This window comes from Sceloporus occidentalis, unplaced genomic scaffold (assembly GCF_023333645.1).
Source record: "Sceloporus occidentalis isolate IW3139 unplaced genomic scaffold, rSceOcc1.0.p SCAF_57, whole genome shotgun sequence".
NCBI lineage: Eukaryota > Metazoa > Chordata > Lepidosauria > Squamata > Phrynosomatidae > Sceloporus > Sceloporus occidentalis.
This window is the reverse complement of record NW_028317037.1, coordinates 483,562-508,224: the sequence shown is the minus strand read 5'-3', so window position 1 is coordinate 508,224 and position 24,663 is coordinate 483,562. Positions and strand designations below refer to the sequence as shown.

Sequence of the window (24,663 nt, the reverse complement as noted above, 5' to 3'; positions counted from 1 at the left end):
TATGTAGACGTTGGCTCACAGAAAGTCTAACAGCTCTATAGGAACTCCATCTGCCATTGCTTGATCAATCCTAGGCCATTTGCAGCATGGCTTGGTGTGCTTGCAGAGTCCTCTTGCGTTTTCCTTTCCCAGCTCCTTTGAAACAGCTGCTGAACTGCTCCTAGGATCATGGATTCTGTTCTCTTTGCAGCCCAGCTTTCCTTCCTTTCTGGGTCCTGTGCTGCTGGATTGACCCAAGCTTTCTTTTAGAGCTGTAGCTTTTGGTATAAAGTTATCAAAGGGGAGTTTAAGACACTTCAGTTGATCACCAGTTTTTACTTTAAGAGTTCATACACTGAGATAACAGTATGGGCTGTTGAAAGACATTCTTTGGTCACAAAGTCTGGGGGCATGGTTGCTGTTCAATATGTTGTTTCTTCTCAGCAATGAGTAAATCCTCAAGGACAGGCTCCTCTGCCCCATTTGGCTCCAAGGATGGAAATTCCCCTGCAATGGCTCCAGGCAAAGAGATGGCTCTGTTGCTGAACGCTCTAGCTTTCTTTAAGCCACGTGTCTTGTCTCTCCACTTACGGTACGCTGCTTCTGGCTTCGTTTGCGAGGCGTTTCTGAGGATCCAGGAGACTAGAAGCAGTTTGGACGCAGTTTATAAGCGGTTTAGTTGTCCTTAGGCACAGACCCTTGAAGTGTTTGCGTAATGACTGGGCTCCAGTCAATGGAGGTCTTCTTCAGGCAGTAAAGGGAGGTTTATGCAAATGCAGAATGACATCACTGCTACGGAAGGCTCACTTGACCAATCAGAGAGCAAGATAAAGGTCCTTCTGGAAGCTTCCGTGAGAAGGAGATATAAGGCCTGAGAGACCAAGAGACAGTTGGGGGAATTGTGTCGGTTGGAGATCGAGAGAGAGAGTTAAAGAGCGGATCTTGGAAGTTAGTCTCAGAATTGGACGTTTAGGTTTATTTATTTCTTTAATAGCTTGTATGAATTGAACATTATATACTTACAAATATTATACATGCAAGATTCTTAATACCTTGTATGACTTATATTTAGTTATATTTTGTTATTTATAGTAAATATCTCCTTGGAGTATCTACTACTCGACGCTCCTTTTACATGTGTCTTGGATCGGTTGATGCTTGGGAAGATCAGTAAAGAAGTAGAAATAAGGTTCCTTAACTGGTCCCAGTGAAGGTTAAGGGAAGTCCTTTTATAATTCACTGGATGAATGCAGCATGATTTAAGGAGTTTAAGGGTCTGCTGGGCTAAGAGCCATAATGTCTAAAAGTCTAATTAACAATTTGTAATCCACTCTGATAGCCTTTTGGCTGAAGAGAGGAGTATAAAACTATTATTATTATTATTATTATTATTATTATTATTATTATTACAGGGCCGCAGTTTGGCTGCTTGGACCACCGGAGATCATCACAGAGAGTCAGTTGCAAAAACGCATCTCACTCCAGAAAATAAAGGTACTTCAGGAGTTTGCACTCTACGTCTTTCTGTAATAATAGCTACAAAACTGATAATAGCATTTGGGACATTTAGTCTTTTAATAAAATATGGCAGATTTAAATGCTGCTTTAAAACCTCTTTCCATCTGCCAGCTTTGCCCTGGTTTTAGGGGTAAATGAGAAAGTGTTGGGAGGGAGGGACTGCCAACAGAATTAGGAGATGCATTGCAGGATATGGACAGTTTGCGGCCAAGTAAGGTCCAAAACACACGGCAGCAATAGTCCATTTTGAGAGCGCTTTAACTGCCCTGGCCCAGTGCTAGGGAATCCTGGGAACTGGAGTTTATTGTGGCACCAGAGCCCTCTGACAGAGAAGGCTCAATGTCTCACAAAACTACATCTCCCACAATACCCTAGCACTGAGCCAGGGCAGTTAAAGCAATCTCAGATTGGCTTATTGCTGCAGTGTGTTTTGGACTTAGGTGACCCTTGGCAAGTCACACTCTCTCAGCCTCAGAGGATGGCAATGGCATCCCCTCGCTGAATAAACCTGCCAAGGAAACCCCATGATAAGTTTGCCTTAGGGTTGCCATAAATTGGATTAGACTTGAAGACACACATGAAGAACAGAAAAAAGTCTGCTATTATTTCTCAGGTTGTACATGGGAACGGGAGGCAGTGTGGTGCAATGGTTTGAGTGTTGGGTTACAACTCTGGAGTCCAGGCTCCAGTGCCCCACTCCTCCATAAAACCAGCTGGGTCCCTTGGGCAAGAAGTCACACTCTCTCAGCCTCAGAGGAAGGCAATGGCAAACCTCCTCTGAACAACTCTTGCCAAGAAAACCCCAGGGAAGGCTCCCCAGAAGTCGGCAATGACTTAGAGCCACTCCACAAAAAACTACAAAGCCTCAAGAAAGAGCCAGCGGTGGTTTAGTGGCTGGAGCATTGGACTATGACCCTGGAGCCCAGGGTCCGAATGCCCTCTTGGCCACAGAAATCCACTGAGTGACCTTAGGTAAGAAGTCACACTCTCTCAGCCTCAGAGGGAGGCACTTGCAAAACCACTTCTGGACAAATCTTGCCAAGAAAAGCCTTCAATGGACTTCCCTTAGGGTCACCATAAGTCAGAAACAACTTAGAAGCACACAACGACAACAAGAGCAGTAACAGCACTAACACAAGGCAGCTTGGGAGAAAAGAAGGAAGGAAGGAAGAAGGAAAGTAACAAAAAAAGAAAGAAAGAAAGAAAGAAAGAAGACTTGGGAGTTGTAGTCCCCTGTTGAGAGGGATTGGAGGGGCTTTACTGCAGGGCAGGACCAGTGTTGGTAAGAAGCCTTGAACTTATTTCCTGGCATGTTTTACCAAAATCCATGGAATCCACCCCATATTACACGGAATATTCAGTCAAAATCCCTTGAAAGTTCCCGTAATGTTAATAATAATAATAATAATAATAATAATAATAGGATTTATTTATATTTTTATTAATATGGTGGATCTTTAGCAAATAAATGTAAACCTAATTGAATAAAAATAATTGTAACTTATTTCAACTCTCAAAATTACCATTGGACCAAACAAAGAATCTTTCAGTCCTTCTAATACCTTTAAGATACTTATTTGGACATGAAGGGGGGCCAGGAAGATTTATGCAAAATAGAAACGTGTTCGGCTGCAACCACACTGCAGAAATAATCCAGTTTGACACCCCTTTAATTGCCCAGGCTTGGTGCTATGGAATCCTGGGAATTCTAGTTCTGTGAGACATTGAACCTTCTCTCTCAGCAAACTCTGGTATGATAACAAACTACAATTACTGGGACTTCATAGCACTGGGCCATGGCAGTTAAAACGGTATGAAACTGGATTGTCTCTGGAGTGAAGATGCAGCCTGAGTTGGTTCCAAGACACACTGCAGAAATAATCCAGTTCAAGACCACTTTAGCTGCCCTGGCTCATTGCTAGGGAACCCTGGGAATTGTAGTTTTGTGAGAAAGAGCTCTGGTGCCACAATAAACTACAATTCCCATACATCTGAGGAAGTACGTTTAAGTCTAGGAAAGCTCATGCTGCCAACTTTTCTTTTAGTGAGTCTCAAATGTGCTACACGATCTATCTATCTATCTATCTATCTATCTATCTATCTATCTATCTATCTATCATCATCACCATTATTATTATCATTATTAAATTCAAATGCAGCTGAAAAAGTGGACTTAAATTGGCAATGCTGATATACTGTAGAGACTCTTTCTCTGGGGCTGTGATCTGGAAGCGTGGAGGCAATTCCCTTCTCAAATCAGGGAATCCTGGGAATTGTAGTTTGTTGTGACACGTATGTATATATACAGTATATGTATGTGTATATATGTCTCTCTCTGTGTGTGTGTATATATAATGTGTGTATATGTGTGTCTGTATGTCTCTGTGTGTGTGTGTGTGTGTGTGTGTGTGTATCTGTGTGTGTTTATGCATGTTCAACTGAGGACTCAGAGAAGGTTCTAGAACATACTCCATAGTCACAAACAGCACACAAAATGGCTGCCAGGACACAAAATGGCTGCCAGTGTGGCTGGGGCTCCAGGGTCCCTCAGTCCCTCCTGCCTTGTTCCATATTAACTGCAGGAGGAGCCTGTGAGGGTGGGGCAGGGGGTGGGGCCTTCCAGCTCCTCTGCTCCCATTGGCCAGATTAAAGAAGGGGAGGAGCTTCTGCCTCTCTATTTAGCTCTGCACGCGGAAGAGTGAGTGAGAAGGGGACAGAGGGAGGGAGGAGAGAGAGGAAGGAAGGAAGGAAGGAAGGAAGGAAGGAAGGAAGGAAGGAAGAAAGAAAGAGACAGACAGACAGACAGACAGACAGACAGAGACAAGGAGGAAGGAAGGAGGCAGAGAGAGAGGGGAGAGGGAGCAGAGGGACAAGGCCTGGAAGTGGTAGGTTTCACTACTGCACTGAGGCCTCCAAGTGCTGAGCCAGAGGTGGCCATTTTGTGTTCTGGCAGCCATTTTGTGTTGCTTGTGACTGTGGGGAATAATATTCCGGAACCTTCTCTGAGGCCTCAGTTGAACAGAGGCTTCTCTTTCTCTCCTGAGGCTCCAGAGTCAGAAAGAGGCCAGGCTCCTTGGGCCAAAAGGAAGGAAGTGTGTCTCTTTGTGTGTCTTTTCTGAGAGGGTTTTTATATTACACAGCTCTGCTCCTTCTGGGGAACATGAGTTTTAAAAGGGATCAGAAATGGGGAGGATAGTTTTAATACAAGCCTTATTCTTCTTCTTCACAAACATTGGGCTTTGGCTTCTAAGAGGAGGCTAGTCCCCCAAACAAGGCCAAAAGTGGCTCCTTTGGGAGGTTTTAAGAGTCTCCCCAGTTTCCTTATTAATAGATTTTCAGGCAAGAAGGAAGGAGACAGACCAAAATAACTCATATTACCAAGAATGAAACATAAAACAAACAACAAAAATAAGGATTATAGACTAAAACAAACTACTTAATTTTTTAAAGGAAAACCATTATTAGGAGGATAAATACAAGACATGGGTGCTTCTATCCTTTTACAATCGACTCAGGATGTATCTGCACTGCAGAAATAATCCAGTTTGAAACTCCTGGCTCCATTCTATAGAATCCTGGGATTTGTAGTTTGTTGTGGCATGAGAACTCTCTGGCAGAGAAGGCTAAGTGTCCTAAAGGTGAAATCCCAGGATTTCATAGCACTGAGCAGTTAAAGCGGTGTCAAAGTGCCTTATTTCTATAGTGTGCATGCAGCCTTCTTCTGAAAGGGGCTGATGCTGGGGAAAAGCACTGGCAACCTCTGCAGGTTTCAGCAGATGGTTTATTTATTTATGATGCACTGATTTCACATCTATCTATGGGGACATAGCGAGGGGCCTCTCTAATTCCCCATCCCCTAATCCCCCCCCCCCCCCACTCTAATAAGGCATGGAGTATCTGTTGAGTAGGGGAGCTGAAGTAAATCTATGCTAGGTCCAGGGAGCTTTCTTTGGTGGAGAGGGAGGAAGGGGATGCCCACCTCTGCATTGGGCCAAAGGAGGCATTTGTCACCTGCGTATGTCTCCAGCAGGATGCTGTTCTTTGTGTCTTTGAGTGCTGCAGGGTTTCTTGCCAAGTCAATCCTAATCCTGGTCCCTTTTCTCAGGACCTTCATCTTGGCCTCCTTGTACACGGCTTTGGGCCTCTATTGCTAGAAGTGACCCAAGTGCAGGACAACCAGGACCCCTGCCCACCTGATGGCCGAAACAGAGGCCAAGCGGAGGGAGTCGGGCTCCAACAGAAAGAGGCTCCTGAGGTACAACAGCTCTTTGGTAAGCTGCCATCCTTACTATTAGTTTCATCTATGTCTGGTCCGGCTCATGAAAGCAAGCAGAGAACACACTGTCCCAGTTTGGCAGAAAGAGTCCTGGGTAATCCTCTGTCACCTCCTTTTTTCAGGGGCTTAGAAAATGTCCTATTTCTCTCTCCTCCTCCCACTTTCCCCCTTCTCCTCAGGTCAGTTCAGTTGCTGAAAAATTTGTTCCAAATTCAAAAGAGTGTTCATCCCTTCCACTCAAAAGAGGGGAGAAGGGAGGAGAGGAGGAAGCAGGGTCTTGCCCTTGCCAGGAGACGGAGGCAAAAGCAAACTGCGGTACCCTTCCTCGCTTGTGTGATCTTTATCATTAACAACTTTGGCCATCTTGACCACCTTCTGGTGTTGCTTAGCCACATGTGTCTTGCTTTCCGCATCTGTGAAATGCTGGGGGATATGGGAGAATATGTCTAGGCCTAAACTGAGGGTGGGCCCAGTGGCCCTCAAACCCAGAGCACTCCCCAGAACTGTTTTTAACAATGAAATTTGCCTCTGAAATTAGGTGAGATATGGCTAAATGCACTATAATTCATTGGTAACTAAATGTACTATACATGTTGGGATAGTCAGTATCCTAATCAATCAATAATATTCCAGAAATGGCCTAAATTATATTCTTTATTATATTGTATATTATATTGATAGGATTCGAGACAAACTGGATCTCAAAGGCTGCAGCTTTTTTCTGGCTTGCAGAATTTAAAGTTTATTTCCTGGACTGAATTCTAAAGTGATCAAATAATATTTGCAATGCACCATGTGCTTTCCTCCCCTTTTGTTTAGTCACTCTCTGGATGAGGGCTATTTTCTGTTGCAGGTGACCTTTGCGGATGTGGCGGTATATTTCACCGAAGAGGAATGGAAAATGTTGACGAAGAAGCAGAAACTTATGTACAGTAATGTGATGATGGAGATTTACGAGAATGTGGCCTCTGTGGGTAAGGAACCTGAATCCATTGCCCTTCCTGTGAAGACTGAGGGCCCTTTCATAATTCACTGTCAGAGCGCTATGATTCTGCTTTAGAATGATATAATCAAAGAGTTGAAATAGACCACAAGGACCATCCGGTTCAATCTTCTGCCATGCAGGAATAGACATTCAAAGCACCCCCCCAAGAGATGGCCATCCAGCCTCTGTTTAAAGACCTCCAAAGAAAGAGACTCCAGCAAACTCTGAGGGAGTATATTCCACTGTTGAAGAGCTCTTACTCTCAGGAAGTTCCTCCTAAAGTTTAAGTGGAATCTCTTGTCCCTGTGGCTTGCATCCATTGTTCCATGTCCTTTTCTCTGGAGTAGCAGAAAGCAAGCCTGCTCCATCCTGAATATGACATCTCTTCAAACAGGGCTGTCATATGCACTCTTAACCTTCTCTTCTCCAAGCTAAACATGCCCAGCTCCTAAGTCGTTCCTCAGAGAACATGGTTTCCAGACCATTCACCATTTTGGTTTCCCTCCTCTGGACATGCTCCAGCTTCTCAACATCTGTTTGAATTGTCGTCCCAGAACTGGACACAGGATTATTGTAAGTGAGCCTTGACCAAAACAGAATAGAGTGGCACAATTACTTCCCTTGATCTTGACACTATACTCCTATTGATACAGCCCAGGATCACATTGGCCTTTTAAGCTGCTGCATAACACTGTTGACACATGTTCAACTTGTGCAGTACTACGATTCCTAGTTCCCTTTCACACGTAATTTAACTGTCATAACAACTTCCTGCGGAATCTTGGAATTTCTAGTTTTAGTGAGGCACTATTGTCTCCACTTTGTAAGGTTTCTAAATATCCAATCCTAAACTGCCAATTCTGGAATGTTGTGGGACGCAAGTGCTATGCTTTTAGGGGATTTTGGTACTTAGCTCAATAGAAAGAAATAGTTTTACTGGGGCAATAGTGACCTCTGGACTCAGCCAATCTATAGCAGTTCCTGAATCAAACAGATCGTCAGTGGGATTTGGTGTTTGTGTTTTATTTAGGGGGAAAGCAAAACACACAGACACATACATATAAGTGTTCACGCACACACACAAGAACTAGGTAACAAAGGTGGGTGTGGTGAATAGATGTAAGGCTTTGATAATGGTGATACGTTATCTATCCAGATCTTTATTCCAATTGCTGAGGATTTGAAATAAGGAGAGGTCCGTAGTTCCCATGACAGTTGGGGTTGGTGAGTGCATTGAGGTGTTTAGCCATGAAAACAAACAGAGTGTCTATCTGTAACTGGACTGACACCGAAGAACAGCAAGTCGGGGCTGATATTTATACTGAAATTGGTTTCTGCTTGGGAGCAGAAACTGTGGGTTCAGAAAGGTTTATATCACTTTAGAATATTTCCTTTGTGGGGGAAGAATGGTGTGAAACAAACTGAATGCAATGGGTGTTTGATGCAAATACATCAGACAAAAGGCATTAGGTCACCGGCTCTCAGATTCTTGTTGGCTCTGAATTTTGATCGCGTTCACAAGCCAATGTACGCTACAATCTGAGGGTGATGCACCCAAATACAGCTCAAAAATATCATAGCAGAGTACGGACGCAAATATCCAGATATAGGCATTGGCAATGCACTGACCACTTTTCACACTTAAAAATAAGTCACAAACACAGTCGATTTCATTGAAATCCTTGGAGGTTCTCTATCTTGAGTTGCAAAATAATGCAAATATTTGCAAGCTCTCCTCTCCGACTTCCATCAACTTCACCATCCCTTGTACACACAACTCCGATCCAATCCACTCCAATCCTCATGTGAGCTGCATACTGTATTGGTTGTGAGTCCTCTCCTGGTCCCAAACAGCATGAAGCATCCTCTGCAGTTAGCTTGCATCATGCCTTGGGCTCTGACTCAGCATTCAGTGGCCGTCTCACAGGATATGATGCCACCTGTCAATCAAAGTATTTTTGCACATGTTTAATTGAATTTTTTTTTTCAACAGTCCTTTGACTATCTTCTTCTACTGATTCCCTCAAGGCAGTTCCCATATGGTCTCTTCTTTGCTAGCTCCTAGGAGTAAGAATGCAACTGTTCAATGGATTTAGGGGCATAAGCATCAGGGTCATGATTAGGTTACTCACAGCAACTTTATTAATTTAATCTCTAAGAAGGAGGGATTAATGAGGGCTAAATCATGCAGTAACACCCTCCTCTGTTAAGTCTGATTTTCAGTCTCATCTGTAATTGTCGTTCTTTACAGAAAAACATTTGAGTCATGAGAGAGTCCACACAGGAGAGAAGCCATACAAATGCCAGCATTGTGGGAAACATTTTGCTTACAAGTCAATCCTAGTCATGCATCAGAGAGTCCACACAGGAGAGAAGCCATACAAATGCCAGCGTTGTGGGAAATGTTTTTCTCGGAAGTCAATCCTAATGATACATCAGAGAGTCCACACAGGAGAGAAGCCATACAAATGCCAGCGTTGTGGGAAATGTTTTCCTTGGAAGTCATACCTAGTGATACATCAGAGAATCCACCGAGGAGCGAAGCCATACAAATGCCAGCATTGTGGGAAATGTTTTTCTGAGAAGTCAAACCTACAGACACATCAGAGAGTCCACAGAGGAGAGAAGCCACACAAATCCTAACATTATATTTGTCAATAACGAATACAACAAATATATTTTCAATCCCGCAGTGCAAAGAAAAGGCCCTTGTGATCTTATTTGTAAAAGTTGTCTGTCAATATGTCTCTATGTTTTCAAGTTGGATTTTGTTAAGTTTAGGTTTTAATTGCCAATAGTATAGATAATTGCTTTGCATTGTCAATTTGGCTGGGGATTGTGGGTTGTGGTATAGGTTAGCTAGATGGGAGGTTGGGATTTGTTGCAGCTGGTTAGTATAGTTATGGGAATTATAGCTTTTGCAATGTGTGGGATTTTGGCTTAAGAAAGTTGGAGGCCGGCATTAAGAGAAAGGGCTAGTTTCTGGGAATGGCAAAAGGGGGCCTTGTTACCTGTGGGGCAGAGACTGTGGGAATTGGAGGTGGGGGCTAGGTTTGAAAGAGGGTCATGTTTTAGGTTTTAGGGGTTTTAATGTATTGTTTGGATTGGAGTGGTCAGTTCTGGCTTAATCACTGAATTTCTATGTGTTCTCAATAAAGTTCTTTACTGTTTCAACACACTGGACTTTGATGCACAGAATTTCTGAATTTGCCCAAAACTGACCCTTTCTACTCTCCTCAGTTCTCAACTCCATTCCCAGCCATAAGAACAGCACAGACACACAGACACAAACATACAGGATACACAGAGAGAGCTATATTTCCAAAGCAGAGCCTTCCTTTCCTGCCTTTCCCTCCTGAGTCCAGCTCTGCACCTTGGGCTCCATTGCAGTCTCCTCAAAGGAAGAAAGGAGGGAAGGAAGGGGAGGCCACTGAACCCCGGCGCATACCTTCCTTTGCCACAAAGGCCGCCAGCGGAATAAGCAGCAGCATCTAGGACCTGGCAATCCCTGCGCATGCTGAGGAGGGGCCTTTGGGACTATATGCGCCTGCACAGTCTCAGCCCCAGAAGCCATTGCTGCCCTCACAGTCTGTTCTGAGGGAGGGAGGGAAGTGGGGAGAGCCCTTGTTCATTCAGAAGAATGGCTGGAGGGGAGAAGCCCCTCTTCTCCCCCCAAAGAAAGGCAGGGGTCCTGCAAGGCCTCCTCTCCCTCTTTCCTTCCCTGCCCCCTCCTTGGGGGATTCCTTGGGTCCCGGGTACTTGGGGAGTTATTATGAGAAATGAAGGCCGGTGGGACCCTTGGAGAGAGGCATGGCCATGGAGGGGAGGGGGATCCAAAGGTAAAAAGGTCTTTGAGGAGCCCCCTCCCTTGTGGAAAGTGGGGCTGAGGAGAGACCCTCTCTTCTGATTCCTCATTTGGGGAAGAATTTTGTGCCAAATAGAAAGCATCGCACAGGATAGGATTCAATAGCATTTTTCTTGGGGGGGAGTTTTCTCTGGAGTCCTGGGGGAGGGGGCTCTGGGGGGAGAGAAGAGCCAGAATCCTCTTGGCCAAAGCCAAGAGGAGGGAGACGGAGGGACCTCAAAACTCTGGCAATCCCCTGTGAACCTGGGAACTAGGCTTAGAGACCCACAGGATCCAGATTGGGCACCCCCTCACATACTTACCTTTTCCTTCACAACAACCCTGCAGAGGAGGACAAACAGAGAGACCCACAGCCCCAGAAACAACCCCCCCCCCCAGTTCTGGGAGCATACTGAAAGGGCTTTTGACCCCCTTGAAGAGAAGTTATTATTATTATTATTATTATTATTATTCTACTTTTTCCTCAATGGAATCAAAGTGGATTACAGTAATAAAATAACATACAATTTAAGAAATACAATTAAAATTCCAAACCCCCAACCCTTCTCCCAATTATAAAAACATTAATCAACCCTTAAAAATCCTATTAAACAGCAAGAAAATTTAAAACTTTCATAACACAATACAGTAAAAAAAGTTTTTCGGGCAAGAAATGGGTCGTTTTCTGAAGGAGAGGTGGGAGGGCAGGAACGATATACATCAATAGCAATTTCCATCACACTAACGATGGCAAGGGTAAGGGTCAGGAGGAGGGGGAGGCAAGTCAATAGATCTAATCTAGTCTGGAAAGAGGTCCGTCTTAATAGCCTTCTTAAAGGCTTCCAAGGTGTTAATAGGACGGATCTCATCCGGAGGTCGTTCCAGAGTGAACCAACACCTTGTATCTTGTCCAGAAACTAATGGGCAGCCAGTGAAGGGATTTAAGAACCGGTGTAATGTACGCAGTTCTAGAAGAGCCCGTAACCAACCTGGCTGCCATATTCTGTATCAATTGAAGTTTCTGAACTTGGCACAAGGATAGCTCCATGTAGAGTGCGTTGTAGAGTCCCTCCATCTCTTTTATAGGGTTGTGAATTCAGGTCCTGAGGTTTGTGAGCTAAAACCTAGGACCTGGGGCAGGGCCTCTAGAGATCTCATTCAGCCTAAAGCATAAATTACAAACCACAGTTGTTCACAGTTTGTCATTCCAATCTACTCAATATACTTTCCTGTGTAGAAATGAAGAGAGAAATTTTTAAAGGTCTGTTCCCAGATCAAGGGGAAATGAGAGAATTATTCTTTCTCACTTGCTTGGAGAGACAGGATAAAATGCGTGAAGTCGAAGGCTTTCATGGTCAGCTTCCATAGCTTTTTGTGGGTTTTTCGGGCTATGTGGTCACGTTCTAGAAGAGTTTCTTCTGATGTTTGGCCAGCATCAGAGATGGCAGCCACAGATGCTAACGAAATGTCAGGAAGAAACTCTTCTAGAACATGGCCACATAGCCCCAAAAATCCACAAAAAACTAAGGATAAAAGGCATTTAATTTAGCCTCCTTCTTTCTTGCCAGATGGTGAATGCAGAGTATAGTAGTGAGCCCTTGTACCACCACAACTGAGAGAAAGCAAGAAACTAAACCAATCCATAGACCCCTGCAATTTTTCTAGTAGAAGAAACCAATGAACTAAGCCTCGCAAATTATAATAAGCTACCGCTCTCACATCACATCTGACCTTTCCTCTTTCCTGGAATTGGGCTCCCTCCAAAATGGAGAAGAGGCAGCCTCATCTCCTGTCTGAAGATCATGCATGAAAACTGGAAGCTCAATGCCAGGCCCTGATGTATCATATCTTTACTGCCACGTGTAAAAAGGGCAAGGAAAAACACCTGTTACAGGAGAAGAAAGCAAATAAAGCCTGATCCTTTCTGGTCCAGGTTTCAGTCCTGGGCAAAAGAAGGGAAACCAGGATTTGACTTGGGAGTTAGCAAATGTTGTGTGGCCTGCCCTGCCTGCCCTGGGGCCTCCCTGGGGACCAAATCCATCACCCTTATCTTCCCCCTCAGTCAGCATTCTCACAAAGGAACCAAATTTAGGGGTCTCCCATCGGCATCTTGAGGCACCCACCTTTCCTTTCCTGCCAAGGAAACCCAGACGGAGCCCTTCTTCCTAAGCAGCCAATGACCAAACCCACCAGCCTTCTAGAACCCTATTCAGGCTCCAAGCCAACCACTAACAATGGCCCAAGTTCAGGGCTGCTTTAACTGTCTGGCTGAATGCTAGGGAATTCTGGGAACTGTAGTTTTGTGAGATATTTAGTCTTCTCTGTCAGACAGCTCAGATGCCATAATAAACTAAAATTCCCATGATTCCCAAGCACTGAACTAGGGCAGTTAAAGTGGTTTATTTCTGCAAACTGGATTATTTCTGCAATGTGTTTTTGACCTCTGTTACTATTTGAGCGTCCACAAGGCTCTGTGGGTTTGAAGGGAAGATTCATCATCATCATCATCATCATCATCATCATCATTTCTGCAGTGTTTTTGAACCAGATCTGAGAGAGCCCTGCAGCCTGGATCTGCCCAAATCCCAAATATTGCCCTCTCAGCAAAGCCTGGAGATATTAACCTTTAAGGACCAGAATGTCTCAAAGGCTGACTTTCCCAATCTCTCCTGAGAGACCCTCCTGGACCTAGGGTAGCCTCAAAGAAAGGGGTCCCATTGAATGGGGGGCCCATGTCTTTCTGAGTCTGTGGGTCCAGAGGAAGAGGACTGTATTCCAGGACCCTCTTTCTAACCTCACAAGGCAGCTCTTAGCATTTGACCAACATGCAAAGATCAGGCAAGCAAGATCTGCTTTGCTGTTTGCAAAAAAAGATGGAAAAACAGTGCGCCCTTCGTATCCTTTGGGATTTGGTTTGGATAGCAAAATCCATGGGTGCTAAAGTCCTATTATATAATATGGGTGACCTTGGGTAAGTCACACTCTCTCAGCCTCAGAGGAAGACCAATGGCCAGCTGGAAAGCATACAACACACACACACATCTACATGAAGAAAATGGCATTCATTCTGGGCCATGAAACCAACTTGGGGAAGCTTGGGCAGCAGACACTCTCTCAGCCTCAGAGGAAGACAAAGGGCAAAATGGAAGGCAAACCTGAAGGCAAGGAAACCCTGGGAATAGGGTCACTAGACACGAGTTCAAGGCATGCAGCACACCCCCAGCCCCCAAGGCATACTCTCTCAGCTTCAAAGGATGGCAATGGCAGTGTTGCCAATTTCGCGACTTTCACACGAAAACGGTGACTTTTCAGAGCTTTTCGTGTGATTTCCGTGCCCTCCTCTATTTCAGTGCATTTTCGGCGACTTTCAGCTCCAGCCTGAAAGCTGCCTGCAGCATGCAACCAACCCTTTGGATTGTAACAGTTTCAGCCAATCAGAAAGAGGGCTGAAGAAAAAACACACTCTCTCTCTCTCTCTCTCCAACGACTCCCTTTGAGAGCCAGAAGTTCAGAACGGAGCAAAGAGCAAACCAACCAACTCTGGAATCACACTAACAGTTTTTTCAGCCAATCAGAGAGAGAGGAGGACAGTGATTGATTGCCCCCCCCCTCAGGCATTCAGGCTCCGCTCCAGGCAAAGCGGCTGCTGGAGAGAGAGAGAGGCAGGCATTGGGCAAGCAACCAACCCAGGCACAAAGTGTTGCTGCCCAGGAGGAGTGAGGGATTTGGCTGGCTTAATCCCAATTGCCTTGAATTTCCAAGTAAGCCATAAGTTTTAAGGCACACAATCACAAAGGCAATAGTTGATAATGGTATCATGGGTTGATGTTGGGACTACTGTGTGTGCCTGAGAGTGACATTTGAATTTCTGAATTCCTGAGCTTGGGCAGAGTGCCCCAAGCCTACCTCTCAGGGTTGTTGTTGTACTGTGAGGAGGACCATTTGGGTCGATGGGAGGAAAATCTAGTAGGGAAAAAGTAGAAGAATGGAGGAGAAAAAGAGGTGGAAAGGTGCTTCTGAGCATGGGCAGAGCACCTGGGTAGAATAATCAGGGATGTGTTTATCTCCATCTTCCCTCCCTTCCATGGGCTGCCCTACTAGTTAGTTGTGTGATGTGAATGTGATGTCCCTGAGACTGTGTGTGTGTGTTAGTGATTAAATATGCCTCTGAGCATGGGCAGAGCACTTGGTAAGTTGGCATCCCTGCTCTGTCTTCCAAGAAGTTTGTTTTGTGGCTCTCTTTTTCGTTCTCTTTTCCATTGCCATCCATACTGCAGAAATAATCCAGTTTGGCACTGCTTCTAACTGCAAGGCTCCCTGCGATGATGGGATTCTGGGCACAACAAACCACCAAGCCCAGAATTTCATGCATGGAGCCCTGGCTGCCGGTAAAAGCAGTGTCTCATGTCACAACAAACTACAATTCCCAGGATTCCCTGGTTGAACAAGGGAATTGCCTGCACACTTCCATATCACAGCCCCAGAGAATGAGTCTACAGGATTCAGTGTTGCCAATTTAAGTCCAGTTCTTAAGCTGCATTTGGATTTGATAATGATAATAATGATAATAATAATAATGGTGATGATGATAGAGAGATCTTGTAGCACCTTTGAGACTCACTGAAAGAAAAGTTGGCAGCATGAGCTTTCCTAGACTTAAGCGTATTTCCTCAGATGCATGGGAATTGTAGTTCATTGTGGCACCAGAGCTCTTTCTCACAAAACTACAATTCCCAGGGTTCTCTAGCACTGAGCCAGGGCAGTTAAAGCAGTCTTAAACTGGTTTATTTCTTCTGTGTGTCTTGGACCCAACTCAGGCTGCATCTTCACTCCAGACTCCAGAGACAATCCAGTTTCATACTGTTTTTACTGCCATGGTCCAGTGCTATGAAATCCTGGGAATTGTAGTTTGTTGTCACACCAGAGTTTGCTGAGAGAGAAGGTTAAATGTCTCAGAAAACTAGAATTCCCAGGATTCCCTAGCACTGAGCCATGGCAATTAAAAGGGTGTCAAACTGGATTTATTTCTGCAGTGCGGTTGCATCCGAACACATTTCTATTTGGCACAAAGCTTCCTGAACCCCCTTCATGTCAAAATAAATATCTTAAAAGGACTGAAAGATTCTTTGTTTGGTTCAATGGTGATTTTGAGAGTTGAAATAAGTTACAATTATTTTTATGCAATTATATTTACGTTTATTTGCAAAACATCCGCCATTTTAACATTATGGGAATTTTCTGGGAATTGTGACTGAAAATTCAGTGTGATGTGAGGGGATTCAGCGGGTTTTGGACAAGCATTTCCGGGAATTATCTCCAAGGCTTGTTGGCAACACTGAGGAGGAGGAGGAAGGCTTAGAGGAAGGGCCTGAGGAGGAGGAGGAGGACCAGAGAGACCTCTGGAGGATTCTGCAGAGGAAGAAGAAGGGGCTCCTGAGCATCCGCAGAGGCCTCTGGGGGAGAAGCCACAGGGAGAAATCTCCTGGTTGTAACTTATTATTACTATTATTAGTAGTAGCATTAGTATTAGTACATTTTATTTATTTATAAAGACATGTAAAGACGTATTTATAAAGAGTATCTCAGTGAGTCCCTATATTATAGCATCAGGAAAGATTTTAGGTGTTGTTAAGGTTTGGAAATGCTGTTTGGGGTCCCTTCTGACTTTGGAGCCCTTTCATCCTCCATTTTGGGTTCCCTGAAGGCCTCAAACTGCCATCTGCCAAGCGCTCAGGCAGAGGCAGCCATTTTGTGTTCCAGTAGCCATTTTGTGTTCTGGTGGCCATTTTGTGCTGCTGGTGACTGTGGGGAATAACGTTCCAGAACCTTCTCTGAGCCTCAGTTGAACAGAGGCCTCTCTTTCTCTCCTGAGGCTCCAGAGTCAGAAGGAGGCCAGGCTCCTTGGGCCAAAAGGAAGGAAGTGTGTCCCTTTGTGTGACATTTGTGTCTCTTTTCTGAGAGGGTTTTCTTATTACTCAGCTCTGCTCCTTCTGGAGATCATGGGTTTTGAAAGGGATCAGAAATGGGAGGATAGTCTTAATACAAGCCTTATTCTTCTTCTTCACAAACATTGGGCTTTGGCTTCTAAGAAGAGGCTAGTCCCCAAAAAAGGCCAAAAGTGGCTCCTTTGGGAGGTTTTAAAAGTCTCCCCAGTTTCCTTATTGATAGATTTTCAGGGAAGAAGGAAGGAGGCAGACCAGAATAACTCATATTACCAAGAATGAAACAAACAAACGTACAAACAAACAACAACAAAAATAAGGATTAGAGACTAAAAGAAACTACTTTTTTTAAAAAGAAAAACCATTATTAGGGGGGTAAAAACAAGACTTTGGTGCTTCTACTATTTTAAAGCTGACTCAGGCTGTATCTGCACTGCAGAAATAATCCAGTTCTAAAGTGTGTTAACTCTCCTGGTTCCATCCTATGGAATCCTGGGATTTGTAGTTTGTTGTGGCATGAGAGCTCTCTGGCAGAGAAGGCTATGTGTCCAAAGGTAAAATCCCAGGATTCCATAGCATTGAGCGGTTAAAGTGGTATGAAACTGCCTTATTTCTAAGTGCGGATGCAGCCTTCTTGGGAAAGGGGCTGATGCTGGGGAAAAGCACTGGGGACCTCTGATGGTTTCAGCAGATGAATTATTTATTTATGATGCCCTCATTTCACATCTAGCTTTGGGGACATAACCAGGGCCCTCTCCAATTCCCCATCCCCTAATCCCCCATCACTCTAAGACGTCATGGGGTATCTTTTGTGTAGGGGAGCTGTAGTGAATCTATGCTACGTCCAGGGGGCTTTGTTTGGTGCAGAGGGAGGAAGGTGATGCCCACCTGTGCATCGGCCCAAAGGAGACTTATGTCACCTGCGTATGTCACCAGCAGGATGCTGTTCTCTGTGTCTTTGAGTGCTGCAGGGTTTCTTGCCAAGTCAGTCCTAATCCAGGTCCCTTTTCTCAGGACCTTCATCTCAGCCTCCTTGTACACGGCTTTGGGGCCGCTCTTGCTGGAAGTGACCAAGTGCAGGGCCACCAGGACTCCCTTCCCACCTGATGGCCGACACAGAGGCCAAGCCGAGGGAGCTGGGCTCCAACAGAAAGAGGCTGCTGAAGTACAACTCTTTGGTAAGTTACCATCCTGATTATTACTTTCATCTATGTCTGGACTGGCTCATGAAAGCAAGCGGGAAACATACTGTCCCAGTTTGGCAGAGGGAATCCTGATTAATCCTCTGTAACCTGATTTTTTTCAGGGACTTTGAAAATGTCCTATTTTATTCTCTTCCTCCCACTTTCCCCCTTGTTTTCAGGTCAGTTCAGTTGCTGCAAAATGTGTTCCAAGTTCAAAAGAGTGTGCATTTGATTCACTCAAAAGAGGGGAGAGGGGAGGAAAGAAGGGCGCAGGGTCTTGCCCTTGCCAGGAGTCGGAGGCAAAAGCCAACTTTTGCACCCTTCCTCGCTTGTGTGATCTTTATCATTAACAACTTGGGCCATCTTGATCCCCTTCTGGTGTTGCTTAGCCACATGTGTCTTCCTTTCCCAGTCTGTGAAATGCTGGGGGAGATGGAAAAATATCTCTGTACCTAAATTGAGGGTAGGCCAAGTGGTCCTCAAGTTTGAGTACTCCCTAAACTGTTTTTTAAAATTTGCCTCTGAAATTAGGTGATATATGGCTAAATGTACTATAATTCATACATGTTGTGATAGTCAGTATCCTAATCAATCAATAATATTCCAGAAATGGCCTACATTATATTGTTTATCATAGTATATATTATTTTGAAAGGATTCGAGACAAACTGGATCTCAAAGGCTGTAGCTTTTTCTTGCTTGCAGAATTGAAAGTTTATTTCCTGGACTGAATTCTGAAGTGTTGAAATAATATTTGCAATGCACCATGTGCTTTCTTCCCCTTTTGTTTAGTCACTCTATTTTCTGTTGCAGGTGACCTTTGCGGATGTGGCGATATATTTCACCGAGGAGGAATGGAAGCTGTTGACGAAGAAGCAGAAACTTATGTACAGTTCTGTAATGATGGAGAATTATGACAATGTGGCCTCTGTGGGTAAGGAACCTGAATCCATTGCCCTTCCTGTGAAGACTGAGGGCCCTTTTATAATTTACTGTCAGAGCGTTGTGATTCCACTTTAGAATTATAGAACCAAAGAGTTGAAACAGACCACAAGGACCATCCAGTTCAGTTCTCTGCCATGCAGGAATAAACATTTAAAGCACCCCAAAGAGATGGCCATCCAGCCTCTGTTTAAAGACTTCCAAAGAAAGAGACTCCACCAAACTCTGAGGGAGTATATTCCACTGTTGAAGAGCTCTTACTGTCAGGAAGTTCCTCCTAAAGTTTAAGTGGAATCTCTTGTCCCTGTGGCTTGCATCCATTGTTCCATGTCCTTTTCTCTGGAGTAGCAGAAAGCAAGCTTGCTTCATCCTGAATATGACATCTCTTCAAATATTTGAACAGGGCTGTCATATCCACTCTTAACCTTCTCTTCTCCAAGCTAAACATACCCAGCTCCCTAAGTCGTTCCTCAGAGAGCATGGTTTCCAGACTGTTCACCATTTTGGTTTCCTTCCTCTGGACATGCTCCAGTTTCTCCACATCTGTTTGAATTGTGATGTCCAGAACTGGACACAGGATTATTGCAAGAGAGCCCTGTCCAACAAAGAATAGAGTGGCACTATTACTTCCCTTGATGTTGACACTATACTATTGATACAGCCTAGGATCACATTGGCCTTTTTAGCTGCTGCATAACAATGTTGACACATGCTCATCTTGTGCTCTACTACCATTCCTAGTTCCCTTTCACACGTAAATTAATTGTCATAACAACTTCCTGTGGAATCTTGGAATTTCTAATTTTAGTGAGGCACTATTGTTCTCCACTTCGTAAGGATTCTAAATCTCCAATCCTAAATTGCCAGTTCTGGAATTTTGTGGGAAGGAGCCATGGAGATTAATGCTTTTTGCCCCTAAATGGTCCTCAGCCCATTCCTGAGCAAGTTTCCTGGCTTTTGTGGCCCCTCTTCCAGCCTTTTGAGGCTCTGGAGAGGCTTTGTGGGAAAAGGACTTCCTTTGCCCCTGCAATGGATCAGAGAGGGTACAACAGTGGCAAAATGGCCCCCACCTCCGCTCTGAGATCTCCTGGGGCCCAATATGCCCTCCCCCCAAACCCCAACAGTAATCCATCCCAGTCTTGGAGATGTCTTAAAGTCTCCCATCTTCCATTTCTAACCAACATAATTTTGAGGGCAGTTGCTCTTCATCTCCAAGCGGTCTTAGATGAAACAGATTATCTAGACCCATTTAAGGTGGACCCTGGCACTTGACCCGCACTAATATCAAAAACCAGGTACCAGACCCTTTGTTCTGCCTTTCCTAATGCATTAGTTGTATATTGATGGCCCTGCCTTTCTCAAGAAATGAGCCTCAAAGTGTCCCTTTTATGCATCACACTCTGTGGGTGTGTGTCTGTGATCGAGCGATGGAGGCAATGTGAAAAACAGAAAGGCAGGAAAGAGATGCTGAAGGAGAAAAGGTAAAGCAGTGCAGATGGGCAAGAGGGAAGGTTGGAGAGTGGAGGGAGAAAGGGAAGGGGATCCGGCCTCTGGGAGCCAGGAGGGGAAGGCAGGAGCAAAGCCAGGATTGCATAGCTCTGTACGGAGAGGCAGGGACCTCTGGGAAGGGCAAGGAGAGGGGTCTTGGGGATTGGGAGGCAGCCACCAACCGGACAGATAATAATAATAGGTTTTATTTGTATTTGCCTGTATAATAGCCACAAAACAATAATAGCATCCAATTTACACACAGTAAAAAAACAAGTTGCTTAAAACTCAGTTCGGGACAAATAAAAACATCGTATAAAATGCACAATTGCGATCAGAAGTGGGATTTTTCCTTAAGTTCTTTAGAAGAGGTCGGGTGGGTAAGCCTGCCGGAAGGAATCAGTCTTAAGTGCTTTCTTGAAAGCATCCAAAGTGGTGATAAGACAGATCCCCTCCGGCAAGTTGTTCCATAACTTGGGGGCCATGGCTGTGTATGCTCTGTGAGAAGTTGTTCATAGCCTGACCTTTGGGTAATCTAATAGATTCTTCCCAGATGTTCTGAGAATGCGGGGCGGATTGTGTAGGGAGAGGCCTTCCCTCCGTGGTTGATTCCAGAGGCCCTTTGTCACTCAAAATGCTGGAGTCTGGGGAGGACACCCACAAGTGCTATGCTTTTAGGGGAATTTCATACTTAGCTCAAAGGAGAGATTGAGGCAACAGTGACCTCAGGATTCATCCCAACTATACCAGGCCCAGAAGCACACAGAACTCCAGAGGCATTTCAAATAGGTTTTTGTGTTTTATTTAGGGGGAATAGCAAAATACACACACACACACAAATATACACATATAGGTGTTCACGCACACACACAAGAATTGGGTAACAAAGGTGGGAGTGGTGAATAGTGTGAGGCTTTGCTAATGGTAATACGTTACCTAGATCGATCTTGATCCCAATTGCTCAGGGTCCAGAAAGGGGAGAGAAGTCAGTAACTGCTATAGCAAGTGGGGCTGGCGAGTGTAGTGAGGTGTTTAGCAATGTAAACCAATGGAGTGTAAGTCTGCAACTGGACTGACGCTGAAGAACAGCCAGTTGGGGCTGATATTTATACTGAAATTGTTGCTTGGGGGCAGAAACCGAGCATTCGAAAAGGTTTAAATTGCTTTAGGATGTTTCCTGGGAGGGGAAAGAATTATATGAAACTGAAATAAATGCAATGGGTGCTTGGTGGAAATACTTCATCCAAACAGGATTGTCCCACCGGCTCTCAGGTCCTTCTTGGCTCTAAATTCTGGTCCCATTCACAAGCCAATATATAGCACAGCCTGAAGGTGACACTCCCAGAGTTCAATAATAACATAGCAGAGTACAGAAGCAAATCAACAGATATAGGTATTGGCAATGCACTAACCACTATCCACACTTAAAAATAACTCACAGACACAGTTGATTTCCTCCAGGTCCTTGGAGGTTCTTTAGCTTGAGTTGCAATAGAAAACAAATATGTACCAGCTCTCCTCTCTGACTTCCATCAACTTCACAATCTCTTCTACACTCATCTCCAATCCGCATGTGAGCTCTATACTGTATTGGTTGTGAGGCATCTCCTGGGGCCATACAGCATGAAGCATCTTCTGCAGTTAGCTTGCATCATGCCATCTGCTCTGACTCAACACTCTATGGCCGTCTCACAGGAAATGATGCCACTTTTCAATTAAAATAGTTTTACATATATTTAATGGAATATTTTTCAACGACCTGACTATCTCCTTCCACTGATTTCCTCATGGCAGTTCCCCTTCAATCACTTCTTTGGTAGCTCCTATGAGTAAGAATACAGTCATTATATGGATTTGGGGGCATCCAGAACAGGGTCATGCTCAGGTCACTCACACCAACTTTATTAATTTAATCTCAAATAGGGAGGTGTGAAAGGGGGGCTAAATGTTGGGGTAACCCTTTCCTCTCTTAACACTAAGATTCAGTCTTGTCTGTCATTGTGCTCCTTTACAGAAGAATTTGTCAGTCACGAGAAAGTCCACACAAGAAAGAAGTCACATAAATGCCAGCATTGTGGGAAATATTTTGCTTACATGTCAGTCCTAGTCATTCATCGTAGAGTCCACACAGGAGAGAAGCCATACAAATGCCAACATTGTGGGAAATGTTTTTCTTCAAAGTCAAAACTAGTGAAACATCAGAGAGTCCACACAGGAGAGAAGCCATACAAATGCCAGCATTGTGGGAAAGGTTTTTCTTCCAAGTCATACCTATTGGTACATCAGAGAGTCCACACAGGAGAGAAGCCATACAAATGCCAGCATTGTGGGAAATGTTTTTATATGAAGTCAGTCCTAGTGACACATCAGAGAGTCCACACAGGAGAGAAGCCATACAAATGCCAGCATTGTGAGAAATGTTTCTCTCAGAAGTCAGACCTAGTGATACATCAGAGAGTCCACACAGGAGAGAAGCCATACAAATGCCAGCATTGTGGGAAAGGTTTTTCTTCAAAGTCAGACCTAGTGAGACATCAGAGAGTCCACACAGGAGAGAAGCCATACAAATGCCAGCATTGTGAGAAATGTTTCTCTCAGAAGTCAGACCTAGTGTTACATCAGAGAGTCCACACAGGAGAGAAGCCATACAAATGCCAGCATTGTGAGAAATGTTTCTCTCAGAAGTCAGACCTAGTGATACATCAGAGAGTCCACACAGGAGAGAAGCCATACAAATGCCAGCATTGTGGGAAAGGTTTTTCTTCAAAGTCAGACCTAGTGATACATCAGAGAGTCCACACAGGAGAGAAGCCATACAAATGCCAGCATTGTGAGAAATGTTTCTCTCAGAAGTCAGACCTAGTGTTACATCAGAGAGTCCACACAGGAGAGAAGCCATACAAATGCCAGCATTGTGAGAAATGTTTTTCTTCAAAGTCATACCTATTGTCACATCAGAGATTCCACACAGGAGAGAACCCAAACAAATGCCAGCATTGTGGGAGATGTTTTTCTAGTAAGTCAAACCTAGTGACACATCAGAGAATCCACACAGGAGAGAAGCCATACAAATGTCAGCATTGTGGGAAACGTTTTCCTCAGAAGTCAGTCCTAGTTACACATCAGAGAGTCCACACAGGAGAGAAGCCATACAAATGCCGGCATTGTGTGAAATGTTTTTCTTCAAAGTCAAACCTAGTGAGACATCAGAGAGTCCACACAGGAGCAAAGCCACACAGATCCCAGAAATGAACTAACATTATATTTGTCAATAAGCAATACAAAGAATATATTTTAAATCCTGTGGTGATAAGAAAAGGCCCTTGTGATTTTGTGTGTTAGGTTTGTGTGTCCATATGTCTGTTTATGTTTTTCAGTTATCTTTTGTTGAGTTGAGGTTTTAATTGCTATTATTATAGATTATTGCTTTAGTTTATAAATTTGAGTGGGGATTATGGGTGGTGGAATAGGTTAGTTAAACAGAGGGGTGGGATTGGCTGCAGCTGGTTAGAACAGTTATGGGAATGATAGCATTTGGAATTTGTGGGATGTTGGCTGAAGAAAGTTCGGGACAGGCATTAACAGAAAGGGCTATTTTCTGGGAATGGCAAAGGTGGCCTTGTTATCTGTGGGGCATAGACTGTGGGAATTGGAGGGGAGCTAGGTTTGGAAGAGGGTGATGTTTTAGGTTTTGGGGTTTTAATGTATTGTTTGGCTTGGGGAGGGCAGCTCTGATTTAAACGCTGAATTTCTGATTATGTGTTTGCAATAAAGTTTTTGTTGTTTCAACACACTGGCCTCATTGGTGTACAGAAATTCTGCATTTGCACAAAATGTACCCTTTCTTCTCTTCTAAGCCCTCAGCTCCTTTCCCAGCCATAAAAACAGAGGCAAACACACATACACACATATATACTCAGAGAGACAGAGCTATATGTACAAAGGAGAGCCTTCCCAGCCTTTCCCTCCTTAGTCCAGCTCTGCAGCTTGGGCTCCATTCCGGAAGGAAGGAAAAAAGGCCGTAGTCCTTCCCTTCTTCTAAAGGCCAACAGTGGAATAAACAGCAGCAGCAGCAGCAAAGGCCTTATGATCCCTGTGCATGCTGAAGAGGGTCCTTGGGGGCATCTGTGCATGCACACTCTCAGCCCCTGATGCTGCTCTGAGGGAGGGAAGTGGGGAGAGCCCACATTCATTTGGGGGAACCTCCCGGTTCTGGGACCATGCTGAAAGGGCTTTGGACCCCCTTGAAGCGATGTATGTAAAAAGAGGAGAAGGAAGGAATAAAGGAATGAAAGTGCCAAGGGAAGAGAAGCATAAAAGGACTGCTGAAGTTGGGGGGGGGGGATCTGGGACCTGTTTCAGGCACCTTCCTCCCGGAACCCATTATGAGAGCCTTCCACAGCTCACATTAATGCTTTAAATGACTATTTCACAGAAAATATCTCTGAGATAAGAGCCAAATTGGACGTCAGCATTATTGCGGAGGCTATAAGTGAGGTGTCCAT

General features: G+C 44.4%; 2 protein-coding genes across 2 annotated transcripts in view; both read left to right on the top strand.

Moving 5' to 3' along the window:
- The first annotated feature begins 4,555 nt into the window (after positions 1–4,555).
- Positions 4,556–24,663, top strand: part of LOC149287650 (uncharacterized) — a 119,428-nt gene continuing 99,320 nt past the window's right edge. Inside the window, exon 1 of the mRNA XM_089492488.1 lies at positions 4,556–4,589. The gene's annotated coding sequence lies outside the window, so the exon portion shown is untranslated. The remainder of the gene's footprint in view (positions 4,590–24,663) is intronic.
- On the top strand, positions 17,651–23,410 carry LOC149287651 (uncharacterized). Its single transcript, XM_089492532.1, has 3 exons — positions 17,651–17,722; positions 18,542–18,662; positions 22,173–23,410. The coding sequence occupies exons 1-3, from the start codon at positions 17,651–17,653 to the stop codon at positions 23,408–23,410; spliced, it is 1,431 nt and encodes a 476-aa protein (XP_089348658.1).

Coding starts and splice junctions, on each gene's coding strand:
- LOC149287651 (XM_089492532.1), top strand. CDS start 17,651: ATGGCCGACACAGAGGCCAAGCCGAGGGAGCTGGGCTCCAACAGAAAG. Junction 17,723..18,541: donor TGCTGAAGTACAACTCTTTG/GTAAGTTACCAT, acceptor TTTCTGTTGCAG/GTGACCTTTGCGGATGTGGC. Junction 18,663..22,172: donor TGACAATGTGGCCTCTGTGG/GTAAGGAACCTG, acceptor GCTCCTTTACAG/AAGAATTTGTCAGTCACGAG.